The 14,092-nt window shown below is 47.7% G+C and overlaps 7 protein-coding genes across 7 annotated transcripts; 5 read left to right on the forward strand and 2 right to left on the reverse strand.

Moving 5' to 3' along the window:
- Window positions 1–48: 48 nt before the first annotated feature.
- Window positions 49–3,525, reverse strand: RhiXN_01853 (uncharacterized protein; the record flags this gene model as incomplete). The annotated part of the gene is made up of 15 exons (XM_043321672.1): window positions 49–277; window positions 351–670; window positions 722–816; window positions 868–1,114; window positions 1,505–1,579; window positions 1,629–1,862; window positions 1,916–2,032; window positions 2,087–2,221; window positions 2,271–2,307; window positions 2,357–2,476; window positions 2,527–2,652; window positions 2,708–2,901; window positions 2,957–3,129; window positions 3,181–3,316; window positions 3,379–3,525. The coding sequence occupies 15 exons, from the start codon at window positions 3,523–3,525 to the stop codon at window positions 49–51; spliced, it is 2,385 nt and encodes a 794-aa protein (XP_043187495.1).
- Window positions 3,526–4,186: 661 nt separating this feature from the next.
- On the forward strand, window positions 4,187–5,264 carry RhiXN_01854 (The BTB (BR-C, ttk and bab)/POZ (Pox virus and Zinc finger) domain; the record flags this gene model as incomplete). The annotated part of the gene is made up of 2 exons (XM_043321673.1): window positions 4,187–4,846; window positions 4,911–5,264. The coding sequence occupies 2 exons, from the start codon at window positions 4,187–4,189 to the stop codon at window positions 5,262–5,264; spliced, it is 1,014 nt and encodes a 337-aa protein (XP_043187496.1).
- Window positions 5,265–5,400: 136 nt separating this feature from the next.
- On the reverse strand, window positions 5,401–7,191 carry RhiXN_01855 (alpha/beta hydrolase family protein; the record flags this gene model as incomplete). Its single annotated transcript, XM_043321674.1, has 6 exons — window positions 5,401–5,865; window positions 5,916–6,402; window positions 6,455–6,628; window positions 6,688–6,874; window positions 6,936–7,005; window positions 7,060–7,191. The coding sequence occupies 6 exons, from the start codon at window positions 7,189–7,191 to the stop codon at window positions 5,401–5,403; spliced, it is 1,515 nt and encodes a 504-aa protein (XP_043187497.1).
- Window positions 7,192–7,240: 49 nt separating this feature from the next.
- Window positions 7,241–9,000, forward strand: RhiXN_01856 (AAA family ATPase; the record flags this gene model as incomplete). The annotated part of the gene is made up of 9 exons (XM_043321675.1): window positions 7,241–7,264; window positions 7,323–7,434; window positions 7,489–7,657; window positions 7,710–7,771; window positions 7,824–8,097; window positions 8,146–8,319; window positions 8,430–8,561; window positions 8,622–8,932; window positions 8,984–9,000. 9 exons carry the CDS (start codon window positions 7,241–7,243, stop codon window positions 8,998–9,000), a joined length of 1,275 nt encoding a protein of 424 aa, XP_043187498.1.
- Window positions 9,001–9,282: 282 nt separating this feature from the next.
- RhiXN_01857 (C-22 sterol desaturase) lies at window positions 9,283–10,736 on the forward strand (the record flags this gene model as incomplete). Its single annotated transcript, XM_043321676.1, has 6 exons — window positions 9,283–9,414; window positions 9,474–9,671; window positions 9,730–10,119; window positions 10,180–10,515; window positions 10,576–10,605; window positions 10,662–10,736. The coding sequence occupies 6 exons, from the start codon at window positions 9,283–9,285 to the stop codon at window positions 10,734–10,736; spliced, it is 1,161 nt and encodes a 386-aa protein (XP_043187499.1).
- Window positions 10,737–11,064: 328 nt separating this feature from the next.
- Window positions 11,065–12,906, forward strand: RhiXN_01858 (cytochrome P450 family protein; the record flags this gene model as incomplete). Its single annotated transcript, XM_043321677.1, has 6 exons — window positions 11,065–11,396; window positions 11,446–11,559; window positions 11,619–11,693; window positions 11,747–12,401; window positions 12,464–12,795; window positions 12,855–12,906. 6 exons carry the CDS (start codon window positions 11,065–11,067, stop codon window positions 12,904–12,906), a joined length of 1,560 nt encoding a protein of 519 aa, XP_043187500.1.
- A 597-nt stretch (window positions 12,907–13,503) lies between these two features.
- On the forward strand, window positions 13,504–13,928 carry RhiXN_01859 (uncharacterized protein; the record flags this gene model as incomplete). Its single annotated transcript, XM_043321678.1, has 3 exons — window positions 13,504–13,611; window positions 13,671–13,752; window positions 13,810–13,928. 3 exons carry the CDS (start codon window positions 13,504–13,506, stop codon window positions 13,926–13,928), a joined length of 309 nt encoding a protein of 102 aa, XP_043187501.1.
- Between the last annotated feature and the right edge of the window lie 164 nt (window positions 13,929–14,092).

A 14,092-nucleotide genomic window follows, 5' to 3' on the forward strand; every position in this document is an offset into this window, starting at 1 on the left:
TACCCCATATGTATACACTGCTACTACTATCATACATCACATGACGAATTACCCAGGGATCTGTGGCAATAAGCCGGACATTGCAATTGCTCGACGGAGGGCCAGTCCAGTATCGTCAGCAGATTGGAGGAACCTTAAAACATCGCGGCAAAGGGACCATTCCTTTTCGTCAATGGCCTTCTGTAAAAGTCGAATCACATCTTCGTGGCTTTGATCCAATTCATTTAAAGTATGAAGTACTATAAGATAAGAGGCTGCAATCTTAAGCGAATCTGAGCTAAGACACGCCTAAAAATGCAATTGATAAATCAGACTATATCCAAGACGGGATGTATGCACTTGCCTCGAACAAATCCCTTGGATTTCCCACTGTATCAAAAAGATAATTCCACCGTGCCATCTCTGTTTTCCGAGCGCAGCCGACTACCACTTCCAGACTCGTATCAAAATAATCTAAGAACTCTGCAACTGCTGGGAGAACGGGAGTGAACTGCGACGAAGGTTGAGCGTTCATGCGATCCCATTCAGATTCGAGTACATTGTGCAACAGCACTTCTTGTGCATGTGCGAAAAATACTAGGTGCTGATAGTGCGTCGCAAATTGAACGGCATCGCTGACATGTCCATGAGTTAGATGGTGTTCCAAGACATGGTGAAGGAACAGATGTGTCTGGGCCCATAGTTGTCAGCCATGAGTCAGGAAACCCAATCCACAACCTACCGTTGGCACGATCCTGAACATGACGAAGGGAAGTGAGCCCCTTGTTGCAATCTCATGCTCCACTCCGATTATGATGCCCTTGTCCATCAGTACGGCTAACGACTTGGATATCAGTTTTCTATTCTCTACGTGTGTGCCCGACTTACACAATGGGTAGAAAGAGAGCGGTATATTAACGCTCTCTTGTATACTTTCATAGGATTGAATGCTGCCCTCAGTACTATTGTCCACAGGATTCTCTAACGTAAGCGCATCCAACCAGAGTCGAATCCCGCGCCCGTCATATCCCCAAAGCGAGTTTTCGAGGGTACCAATCCCTTCGAGGTGAATCCAACAAAATTCGATTCGATCCGCCAGAATTTGCATATCGTATCTGAGTTCCTCAGAACCGGTCTATGCTCACAAGTTCAGTAAACCCATGCGTCACCAAGCGTAAGTCCTTGCCTTTCGAGGTTTCAATAACACCAACCTACCTCCAACTAGGAGGAGAACGGTTGCGATTGTCAAATCGTTTACAGGGTCACCCATCTCTGTAAGTATTCATCATGAGGTCCCTATCGACGCATAACTCATGTAGGATAAAGACTTACCCCTATGTTCATTGGGTATCATCCAGCTGAGACCCCTCACTATTCCTGGAACAGTTACGACTCCATCGAAGCTTATACTTCCACAAAGATGCAACGAGATGGAATCTCGCGTGGGGAGGATCAAGAAATGGAATAATGTGTTGTCCGAAGTGTACACAAGCAAGGAATTGCTGTCCACTAACGACAGACATACTACTGGTGCCACAAATATTTCGCGGTGTAGAATATTCTGTGCGGTGAGCTCCAAATCGCGCGAAAATAGTCGTACCTACAATAATCATTCATTATTTGGATGTTTTCAGTGCAAAACAACTTACCTGGTACGACTTCCCAACCGCACATGCAACTACCAGAACATGATGAAACCAAACCATACCCCCCTTTACTGCAAATGCTTGTTCTTGCTTGAGGTCCAAGAATCGCTTCCACTTTCCAGAAGCCGAACTATAGTGTACTAATCCTCGACGCCCCGCTACAGCAATAAGACGACCATCGGGGGCAATGGATGCGCTCCTGATTGGCCAATTATACGCTAGGTATGCTGCAGGAACCTATTTCATATGGGTTTATGACTTGAATGCATTCGAATATCAACTCGGCTCACGCATATATGTTGCCAGACATCCGACTCTGGGTTAATAACACTCATATCTGGCTGGTCCGCCCCACGGTATACGAGGACTCGATCATCCATCTGGAGAAATGCGTATCGCGTGTTATCCTGTGCAATGGTCAGCAAAAAGGGCTATCTAACCCAAGCCCGCATCCAACTTACCGGGGAATGCTGTCCAGCAATTGCGCTTTTGACAAATGGAATCGAAAAGAGTGACCCCGACTGCGCCGGTTCATTTGGAGCATTACTACGACCGGCCGCTAGGACCCATAACTCGGTATTTCCTGGATTCCAGAACTGAAAGTATGTTAGGGAGATATAGAAATAATGAAAGGGATTTACAAACTAGTGTTCTTATCCCGAACATGAACGCATCCTGTTTTCTAACAGCTCATAAGTATACTTATATAAGTCCCCGATTTTTTAACCTACCCACTCTCACTCATCCCAATCCCTGCGCCAACATTCTCCATGCCAACGGCCCAGCAAAGGCAGCGCCCTCCGATACTCCATGCACCCCAACCTCTCTCCCAACCCACAGCACATGCGTATCTGAGGAAGCGTTGGCAAATGTCCCCAACAATCAATTGAAATCAACATACCCGTCCGAAGTCCATTCAACGCAGGTCAAGGCCCCTGTTATGGCCAAGGATGGTATCTTGAGCTGAGGTTGGGCATGTTTTGGAAGGACACCAGGAATTGGGAAGGGCACAATAATTAGCCCTCCACTGTGAATATGCTATTAATATACGAATATACAGGATAGCAGCGACTATTACCCACCTGGTAGTTCCAATAGCGACCACCGAGAATTGGGGGTTAATTGCTGCGCAAGTTGCTCGGTCCAGTTCAGGGAGATTCGGAGACTCAGCATCATGGCCATGTATGCAGGTGCCTATCCAACGCAATTTATCTACCATTATGCGATCAGAGACTGGGTCACCAGGTGTCTCTCGAACCGAATCAATGGATGCAGCCTGTGTATTAAAACGTCAAATTGTGTACCAGGTGTTCATAGATGCAACCTCATACCTCTCTTGCAGATATTACTTCCATTTCGTGCTCCTCTGACGCCAGCTCGCTCGATGTAGCAATCGGTGAGGACACAAAAGGGGTTTCCATGTGTACAAAATAGGCTCGTCCATCAGATGTTACCCACACTTCCACACCACCGAGACGCGAGAGAGAGATACTAGTGACGTAGACTAACATAACTCTATCAATATCTGCATGGTCATGGAGGCTGGACACCTCACCGTCTGTTCTTATCAACCAAGGGAGGTCCTGTCCCATCAAAGTCGTATCATGCCCGAGCCATGTTTTCTCAGAGTCTAGGTGTGGATTCGCAGCTTCAAGATGTGGCCATGGAATTGTTTGGATTGCAGGAGGGTTCTGGGTCGAGAACATAATGTGGGATTCCCGAGGAGAAATACTACAAAAAATTCACTACCTACGAACCGCCACTTCACTAGATTGAGCAGCTTACCACAGCGCGTTTCCGTCAATTTGGATGACACCCTCGAACCGTAGGGACAGACTCGGAAGTTGGTGCCCTTCTCCGGGCCCAAATTGGACACTGGAAGTTGTAGATGAGGACCCATATGGAGGCTCAGTTGTTGGCACCGTATTCACATCCACGAGCACTATGTGTGACGTATTGGTCTGCGTGCTTGAGCTAATACTACTTGTTGACAAAGCAACGTGGGCTTTGGACTCACTATGACCACAAGCCTCTGGGAGTCGGGAGACCACAACACGTTTCGGTTGGCACCGTGTGATTCCACTGATATCTTAGACCTGGCTATGTATGCCAATAATACAGCTGGCTGCTACCCTTGGTTATTTTCTTATGAATAAATTAGGCTTAAGCAACTTGCCCGGATTTTCCAAACAGCAATAGCATCCTCGGTTAAAACACAGAAAAGCGACCGGCTTTCGTTCCTTGATATGTCAACTATATCTCTAGTCTGGCCATTTAGTGGATCACGAGTGGCATGGCTTTGTGCTGTAGCAGTAGGAAAGTACATAGTTGTTGTTCGTCACCACGCATGTGGTAGCGGCGCTTGATCCAGGTTTCTTTGGTCTTGCGGACAACCGCATTTAGACCACGGCCTTGTCTCCTTGTAGAGCTCAAATTAAAGATCGACGCTCCCTTGGACCTTTAACCATGGGAGAGCGATGGTATAAATTCACTATGATCTTGGGATGGACTAGAGCAGTGGCACTCGTATATATCTTATGGATTCCCCCAGCACTCCCCGCATGCTTCACTTCGTTGACTCCGACGATGATCGGACTCCCCGTGCTTCTACATTTGCCCCTAGCAGCCAGCGATTGAATTACTCCCCTGCTGCCAGTGTCGAATTGGGTTTGGCCCCATATCCACCCCCCAGTCGTGATCTACCTCCCGTGTCCACCCTCCCGGACTCGGTTAATGTGGCGCGTCTGTTCCCACCGTTTGAGGGCTGTGATGTTGTTCTACTGGCCACCAAAACTCTCCCCCACCTCGCGTTTTACGTAGATCGCAAAACTATATACACCCGATGTGCCTACCTCAAACGCAATATTTCTGAACTGGGTTTTACCCCTGCCGGTGTCGATGTTATATATTGGGAGGAAGACGCGGATACTCTGGATGCGATGCTCCGATTCGTGTACCCTGATCGACCCAAGCCAAAAGTCGAAAGTGTACCTCACTTGCGGTTTTTGCTTGAGACTGCGAGGAGTTATGGCATTGGGACGGCAACGCATGTACTCTGTACCACTGTGCTTCTCGACTTTGCGACAAAGGATCCCCTTTCTGTATTTGCCATTGCGTGCGAATTCGGTCTGACCAACGAGGCTGCGTTAATCTCGAAGGAGACTTTGAAAGTCGATTTCATGATGGACCAGAAGAGCTCTGAGTTGGGTCGTGTGAGCCTCGTAAGTTGGGAACCATATTCTATTTGTGGTCCACGAATATCTAATATCATCATCATCAACACAGAGCTATTACCACCGACTACATCGCCTACATAGATTGCGTGCAGCAAAAGCGATTGATATCATAAACCTCATTAACACAGAGAATCCCATGGACGAACCTGACCCTCCTTATTGCGAAGGCTGTGGTACGAACGCTATCTGGTGGCAAATCTTCGTTGAATACGCAGGTATCGAACTGAAGCGCCGACCTGTGACAGACACAATATTTTCAACGGCATTCCTCGCTAGATGTGTACGGTCCTCCCGCGGTATCTGTGGAAAATGCATCGATAGCTATATGCACGCTCATAGCCAAAGTCTTTTGACTCGTTTGAAGGAAGATATTGATGCTCTTCCAGCCTATATCTCCGCCTGATATGCTTATCACTGAATAAAACTTTCCACTTATATCTTTTTTGTTTTAATCAATATTTACAATAATTAATTCTGCATATCTTTTAAACCAATATGCTGACAGTAAATGTACGCTAGCAAGGGAGCCCTATACGATTTTACCATCTTGTGACATCTACATCAGCTTCAGCTTCTCCAAATGTGCTAGTTTTCTTAACGCCAAATTCGCCAACTCCCTCTGCTGATGACGTGACTTCTCCTTCATAAATATTCGGCAATTTTTCCTCTAAAAACTCCACGATGTACTTGTTGATTACCTCAAACTCAAGGAGGAAGCCATCGTGACCATCTATGCTTGGGATAAGAACAAGCCGAGCTTCTGGGATATGTGTAGCAATCTCCCGTTGCTCACTAGGCATGAACAAGCCATCGCTCTCAATACCGATGACCAATGCACCACGGGGAAGTTGTGAAAGCGCATTGATCAGGGCAGCGTTGTCTGACTCGTCATCTTTGCCCCGGTCTCGTCCTACATCGTGCGTGTCCAGCTTGCGAGTGATATGAATATAACAGTTTGCGTCAAAACGATTGTTGAACTTGTCGCCCTGATATCGGAGATAAGACTGAGCGGTGAAAATTTGGTAGGTTGACTCGCTGCCAACGAATCGCCCACCGCGTTCAAAACGCTTTCGGTCGAACGCGCTTTGATTCGTGATGCTGACCTGTTTCCATCATTGTGATAAGCAAGGGCCTCATCGGCCGGTGTTCTTGGGGGCGTTAAATTCCGATCGATTGCGCCATCCTTGGCTCTGGATAATTGCGGTCGACGGCCGAAACGGCCTTCGAACGAGTCTCGTGAACGGTACGTCAAGAGAGCTGCCATGCGTGCTGCCGCGAGTCCATTTGTAGGTTTCTGGCCACGTTCGGCGTAATAACCGTCCGCATATAGCGGATCGGAATAGATACTCTGCCTTTGGGCTTCGCCCCATGAGATGCACCAAGCACTATGTCGAGCCGACGTGGCGATGGGGATTATATTGCGGACAAAACCGGGAGGCGTGCAGAGGGGCCATTCTAGTACAGCCATTCCTCCCATGCTGCCGCCGACGACGACCGCGACAGAGCGAACGCCTAACTTATCGAGCACAAGTTTGTGGATTCTGTGTGATAATTGTTCAATCAAAGGGATGACAATTCTGGTGTACGACTCACCTAACATCATCGCGAATAGTAGTAATGGGGAATTCTGGGCCGTATGGCTCTCCGGTTTCAGGATCAATGGTGAGCGGAGATGCAGAGCCATATGGCGAACCGAGTACATTTCCGCAGAAAATAAAGAAACGATGAGGGTCGAAAGCCTTGCCGTGGCCAACTAATGGGCCCCACCTGGATCCGTGAGAAAGAAGATTAACGACTGGGAGACTGAACTTAGATCTAACGCCCACCAGTCTTCGACGTCTGCGCTCCCGGTAAAAGCGTGGCATATTATCATCACATTATCCCCTTCCGGATTGAGTTTTCCAAAAGTTTTATATGCTACTGGCACGTCTCGTAAGACGCGGCCGCACTCTAGCTCAAAAGAGGGGATGATTTCATAGCTCTGGTTGTCTACCAGATGCGTGTACGCGGTGCCTAAGTTGAACGCGGAGCCCCAGTGTTACAGAGGCACAGCTACATATGTAAAATTACATACCAATGCTCTTGTCCATTTTTAACACTCGACCGAGTCGTAGGGGGTGGTTGATGTTTCGCAAAAACTGATCCTGGGCATGGTATATAAATGTGAGTCGATTAGGACACACTCCGAATTCACAAACGAATATCCAGGGTCCCAGAGCCAAACCAGCCCAATTTGATGACATGTTCTCGGCGGCTAATCGGTGTCTGCGCTTCTGGTTGTCCTCTCGCGACTGGCTTGTCCGCTCGTATATACTCGTCATTCGACGCATTCTCGTGGGTACACACAGCCTACCATAATAAGGGATTCGATATACCGATATGGTCAATTCTAATTTTCTTGATGTGGGTATATGATCCACACTAAACCAGTAAATACTCACGGTCTGGGTTATTGCCGCAGCGAGCTATCGAGCTCGTTCAGAAGGCCATCGAAGAGGATGTCAACCAGAATTACCAGCTGGCTTACAATCAATACATGAATGCCCTCGAGTATTTTATGTTGGCCCTTAAATGTCAGTCTTCTCCCCAATTATAGGCGTAGATATTTACCCCATAACATACATCAGATGAGAAGAATGAACGTCTAAAATCCCTTATCCGAAACAAGGTTACCGAATACCTGGAGAGGGCTGAGAAACTGAAGCAACACATCGAAAAGAATGACGAGAAGCGCGCACGAGCTGTGGTGGGGGCCAATGGAAAGGAGACCGGAGGCTCCGGGGGCGCAGGCAAGAAGTGCGGTGGTCCAGCTAGCACTAATGGCCTTACTAACTATAATCTTCCTCAGGGGCAGTAATGACGATGAAGATGGAGATCCAGATGTTAAGAAGTTGCGGGCAGGGCTGTCAAGTGTGTGAATACCGTCTCCAGCCACCTCACGCTTATCGTAATGTGATTATAGGCGCGATCTTGACCGAAACCCCCAACGTTCAATGGGATGACGTTGCTGGTCTAGAGGGGGCCAAGGAGGCCTTGAAGGAGGCGGTTATCCTTCCCATCAAGTTCCCACATCTATTCACTGGAAAGCGCACGCCATGGAAAGGTATTCTCATGTACGGGCCTCCTGGGACCGGTAAATCCTATCTCGCAAAAGCTGTTGCGACAGAGGCGAAGAGTACTTTCTTCAGTGTTAGCTCCAGTGATTTGGTTAGCAAATGGATGGGAGAATCAGAGCGGTAAGTAATATCATTCTTAGCTTGTGTGCTCACTCTTACCTCGTGTAGGTTGGTCAAACAATTATTTACTATGGCTCGCGAAGCGAAACCTGCTATTATTTTTATTGACGAAGTTGACTCACTCTGTGGCACTCGTGGCGAAGGCGAGTCCGAAGCATCACGACGCATCAAGACAGAATTTCTAGTGCAAATGAACGGCGTTGGAAACGACGATACTGGCGTGTTAGTACTAGGTGCTACAAATATTCCATGGCAATTGGATAATGCGATCAAGCGAAGGTAGCACATTATTTTTTCCCTACTTCCACGAATGTTTCTTATTATATTTATAGGTTTGAAAAGCGCATCTATATCCCATTACCTAGCCCTGAAGCTCGGAAGCGAATGTTCGAACTTAACGTCGGATCGACCCCCTGCGAGCTGACAAACCAAGACTACCGTGCACTTGCGGACAAGACCCCCGGGTAAGTTAGGTCTCATGCTACAAATACACATCGTACTTAGCCCGGATGCCAACGGGACAGATATTCCGGATCCGATATTGCGGTCGTAGTTCGTGATGCTCTGATGCAACCTGTGCGAAAGGTCCTGTCGGCCACCCATTTCAAGCCCGTAACAGCCAAGGACAAGGAGACCGGGAAGGAGGTCAAGAAATTAACGCCATGCTCACCGGGCGATCCAGAAGCTGTCGAAAAGTCCTGGACTGATGTGGGGACTGACGAATTACAGGAGCCTGCCTTGACATTGAATGATTTTGTGCGAGCCGTGCAAACGGTCCGTCCCACGGTCACTGAAGCCGATATCAAGAAACACGAGGAGTGGACTCAGGACGCAGGTGAGTGTTGTCGAACGAGGAAATAGGCGCACTACTAATACTCACTAATAGGCGTTGAGGGTGCATAGCCTACTCGAATATGTGGTCTCACTCTTGGATATTTTTTCCTTATTTCTGATATCATGTGGTTTGTTTGTAATGAATATTCCATTGTTCGCATTCTCCCACTGCTGGAGCTAGTGGTTATTAGTCATCTACGCGTGTGGCATGCAAACCCAATTCGGGTGGCGCAGATTTCTGAAACAGTTACAATATTGTCATCACTATTCATTCACTTGGAGTTGACAACCACCTCTGAACTTCTCTGAAATTGAATTGGCTCGTCCATAACTTTATGCTCATCCCAAGAAATGCCCGACTCAATAAGTAATATATCTACGGCAGTTTTCTTCGATCCAGTTGCACGTCGCATTCCTAAGATGTACCTGGATACCAAGCACCTGAACGGTCAAATCTATATACATCTACGTTCAATAATCGAAGTCAGTGCGCTCTTTGAACGCGCACAACTATCTATCAATTTTCTTTTCCTTTGTGATAGAGTGACGGAGGTCGCACCACACCATTCAAAGAAGCGGCATCGATTTGGATAGTCAATCCCGACGCTCCCGACGCACTAGGAAGCCCCCCACACGGCGTCACGGTGCTCTATGCTCCTTGGCTCATTGCATGTTCCAAAAAAGGACGCTTCTTGGGACCAGAGCAGGGAGATTGGTGTGGTTTTCGTGTTCCATCGAAGGTCAGTGTTGTGTAAGCTGCCTTCGAATAAACTCACCAGGTCATTTTACGATTCATAGGGGTCTTTGCCTCCTTCACTTGCTTATCCGGAGCATGAGCCAACTCCAGCACCCAAGTCATTTCCTGTGCGCAATCCTGTTCCCTCCCCTTTGGAAAAAACCACAAACCATAGTCAAAACACAGAACTTGATGTAAGTAGATGGCTTCCGATGCATATCAGTGAAGCCTTCAAGTACCCTGGTATTGCTCCGACTACTCGGGTTTGGCAAATGGACCTTACTGGCTGCCCAAACCCGCCTCCTGTTCATACACTTGACCCTCTCAATGCCGCAGGAAAACGAACTTACAATGATACGGAGCTAACATGGATGGTCGATGCTATTCAGTGGTGTCTTAATGAGTATCCTGATATGTCTATTTATACTGTTTGCGAGATACTTGGGAGAAAGGTATAGTTGCCCTCGTCGCACATTGATGGGTATAAGTTATTGAACATCGAACCCATAAAGGGTACACACAGAACGACTGATGGCTATAGCTCTCGCATACGACGCTATTTACAATGGTTCGCAAGAAAATCGCCACTTTTAACTAAGAGGCTACGCGATTACGATGCCATACACATATCTGCACCAATGGAGCTCTCGGACACCGAAACCCCTCCAGTGCAAGACCCACGAGGCCAGCATTTGATAGGCAAAGGGTTCAATACCGAGCCAAAGAACACGGCATTTACAGCTGCAGATCGGGCTGCTTTTATTCGATTTGCGGCAGCGCGGCCGAGTGGCATGGAGCCTACTGGTATGGAACGATCCTTGGACGTCTGGGCTCAGTTGGCTGAACTGGTGCGTCCCTCTTGTGCACATGATTACTGAGGTGCCTTATATACTCTTCTTGTGTTCTAGTACCCTCACCATTCGACCTCCAGTTGGAGGGTGGGTAGTTCATTTTGTTTGTATGCACGTTCCTAATTCACGTAAATATTTGGCAGACGTGGCACCAACACTGGCAGCACGACCTGAAGCGGGCAATCGAGGAGTATCGTCAAGCAAACCCGAGATATTAATTGGATTTTTCTGGGCTTATTTGCGCGTCACCTTTTATTTATATGTACTATTGCCCATTTCTTCATATCAACCTTGTGTGCGCTATCGCTGGGATGGTGATATGCATCAACATCATAGGGTGCCAGGCCGGGGTATCGCTGACCAAGACTTACCAAGACACGCGGATGTGCCAGGGTCTGTTTCCTTTCCGGCTCGGCGTTCCGCGCGGTGAGGAAATTCCTTGTGTCGAACGATTTTGAGGTTTCCCAACCTATCATCGGATTAGTATATATAACCCTACCTGTCACAGAGAATATTCTTCAACCACGCTCCTTTCCTACACCGACCATGTCGTCAGTTCTTCAAAGAGCGCGTGATTTCACTACTTCGGCTGGTATCCCAGTCAGTACGGCCATTTCGTCCTTCAGCTCTGCCGATGCTGGCTCTGGCCTGTTTGCCGAGGTCTCTGGTCGCACTTGGCTCGCTACTGGACTTGCGGTTGCTGGCTCCCTGCTAGTCCTTGAACAGGCAGTCTACCGTATGAAGAAAAAGCATCTCCCTGGTGCAAAATGGACAATCCCTGTCATCGGCAAGTTCGCTGATAGTTTAAATCCCACCCTTGAGGGGTACAAAAAGCAATGGGACTCTGGAGCATTGAGTGCTGTCAGCGTGTTCAACATGTAAGCAGAAACTGTGTTTCAGCTCCCGGCTCTGGCTCACTTTTTTCAGTTTTATTGTCATCGCGTCTTCAAATGAGTACACCCGAAAAATATTCAATAGCCCTACATTCACTGAGCCCTGCCTCGTTGCTTCGGCCAAGCAGATTTTGCTCAAGGAAAACTGGTGAGAGCTCACTTCACAATAGGGGCGGAATGGCTCGCGCTGACCAAATGCCTTTTTAGGGTATTTTTGGCTGGTAAAGCCCATTCTGATTATCGTCGTGTATTGAACCAATTGTTTACCCGCAAGGCTCTTAGGTACGCCTTTCTTAACTCAATTTTAGCCAATTCGGTTCTAACCGTATCTACAGTATGTACCTGGTCCACCAGGACGCCATCAGCCGTAAATACTTCGCCGAGTGGCTAAAGAACGCAAGTGTTGAGCACCAGGACTCGATGATTCCTATGCGTAATCTTAACATGGAAGCCTCGCTCCGCGTCTTCTGCGGTCGTCACATTCCCACCGAGGCAGCTCACGAAATTAGTGACAAGTACTGGCTCATTACCAAGGCCATGGAGCTTGTCAACTTCCCTCTCGCTATCCCAGGGACTAAGGTCTGGAGTGCCATCCAGGCGCGTAAGGCCGCGATGGTTTACCTTACGGACGCCGCCCGTAAGAGCAAGATTGCCATGGCTGCCGGACAAGAGCCCGAGTGTTTGATTGATGAGTGGGTCAAAGAGATGATGACTGGCGACGAGAAAAAGAAGGAATATTCTAACCACGAGATGGCTATGGTCGTACTCTCGTTCCTATTCGCCTCTCAAGACGCAATGTCCAGTGCAATCATCTACTTGTTCCAACACTTGGCAGACTACCCAGAGGTCTTGGCGAAGGTCCGCGAGGAACAATACCGCGTGCGCAACGGCGATGTTACCAAGCCTTTAACTCTTGAAATGTTGGATGAGATGCCTTACATCCGAGCTGTTGTAAAGGAAAGCCTGCGTCTCAAGCCTCCCGTGACTATGGTCAGTTTATTTCCCGTTTAGTCCCAGTGGTATACTCCATGCTTATCGTTTATTCTTTGAAGGTTCCTTACATGGCTCTGAAGCCCTTCCCTATTTCTGAAGACTATACGGTGCCAGCAGGCGCAATGATCATCCCCTCCCTCTACCCTTCACTTCACGACGCAGATATTTACCCTGATCCCGGTAACTTCCTCCCTGAACGTTGGCTGGATCCCGAGAGCAGCGCCAACCAGAATCCTCGTAACTATATGGTATTCGGTGCCGGACCTCATCGATGTATTGGTGTCGAGTATACCATGATGCATCTTTCGACCGTAATGGGTACCGCCGCCGTTCTTATGGACTGGGATCACAAGGTCACCCCCGATAGCAACGAGGTTCAAATGATTGCAACGTAGGTGCTTTTACCTAATTTTTTTTTCCAACACGACCCCTGACTTTCTTTCCCTTCAGTATCTTTCCCAAAGATGGCTGCCTGTTGAAGTTCACTCCTCGTGCTAACTAGTTGCACCACCACCGCCCGCCTTTGTTTGGGATATTGTAGCAGAACTTTGATATATTAGATAGTTTTATGTTATATTGATTACTTGTTAACTCTTTCGCATCGGAACTAAACTGCGAATATTGTTCAATAGTCCAAGCACAAAGTTCTACACCATACAGATATGTGGTGAAGACATATGCCTACCCGTTTGAATTACACGTACACGCAAATCAAGCGCTAGCACTGATGATCTGAGAGTTGGATTGATGCTATGATTATTCCCGGGCTCCAATGTAAATGTAAATGTCGGGACAGGATGCATAAACCTAATTTAGAAGCACCCAAGTAAATTGCGTCAGATCGATTTGGAGTTAGATGGATTGCCCAGATATTGTTTGCAAAATCCATTGACACAAACATTCTAGATATCTACGTACACGAGCTCGAGGCCAGAATTCATTTCGGTCAAACCCAGCTCTGATTGCGTCACCGCGTCATGTGATTCTCAACTAGTGATGTCATGTACATTGATGTGTGGAGAGTTGCACTAGCTGTATAAATAGGCAAGCCATAGTAGGCGGCAGTGTACAACAGTCCATCATCTATAACGTATTCAATATGATTGCCCGTGTACTTCCTACTGTTCGTGTCGGCACTCGTGCCTTCTCGACCACTCTCCGTAACCAGAAGACGGTGACCGAGACTGTTAGTGAGACAGCTCAGGATGTGAGTACTCGTCTAGAGATGCAAACAAGGACCCATTCTCATCTGCACTGATTGAATAGGTAAACCTGAAAGTTGGAAAGGGTTTGGCTTCTGGTATTGATAAGGCAGAGAACGCGACGAACAAAGCCAAAGAGGCCTTAGGTAAACCGCTCTGTTCAGAATTAATATCTCAGCTGCTGACAATAACATTATCAACAGGTGTCGGAAAGAAAAAGGCAGAGCAAGCTGCCGAGGTTGGCAAGCAAAAGGCGAACCAAACGACCGCTCAGGCTCGTGGCAAAGCCGAGGAATTGAAGGACAAAGCTAAAGACCTCTAATAACAATGGACGCATTCAATCCAACCACAATGTATCATATCCATGTACCTTCATCGTGTACTATTATAGCAATTACACATTTTGATCGTTCAACTATATACCACCCCTTGATGCAAGATCAAAACAAAGGCGCATATATACACCGCGTGAGACCCAGGCAATTC

This window comes from Rhizoctonia solani, chromosome 16 (genome assembly GCF_016906535.1).
Source record: "Rhizoctonia solani chromosome 16, complete sequence".
NCBI lineage: Eukaryota > Fungi > Basidiomycota > Agaricomycetes > Cantharellales > Ceratobasidiaceae > Rhizoctonia > Rhizoctonia solani.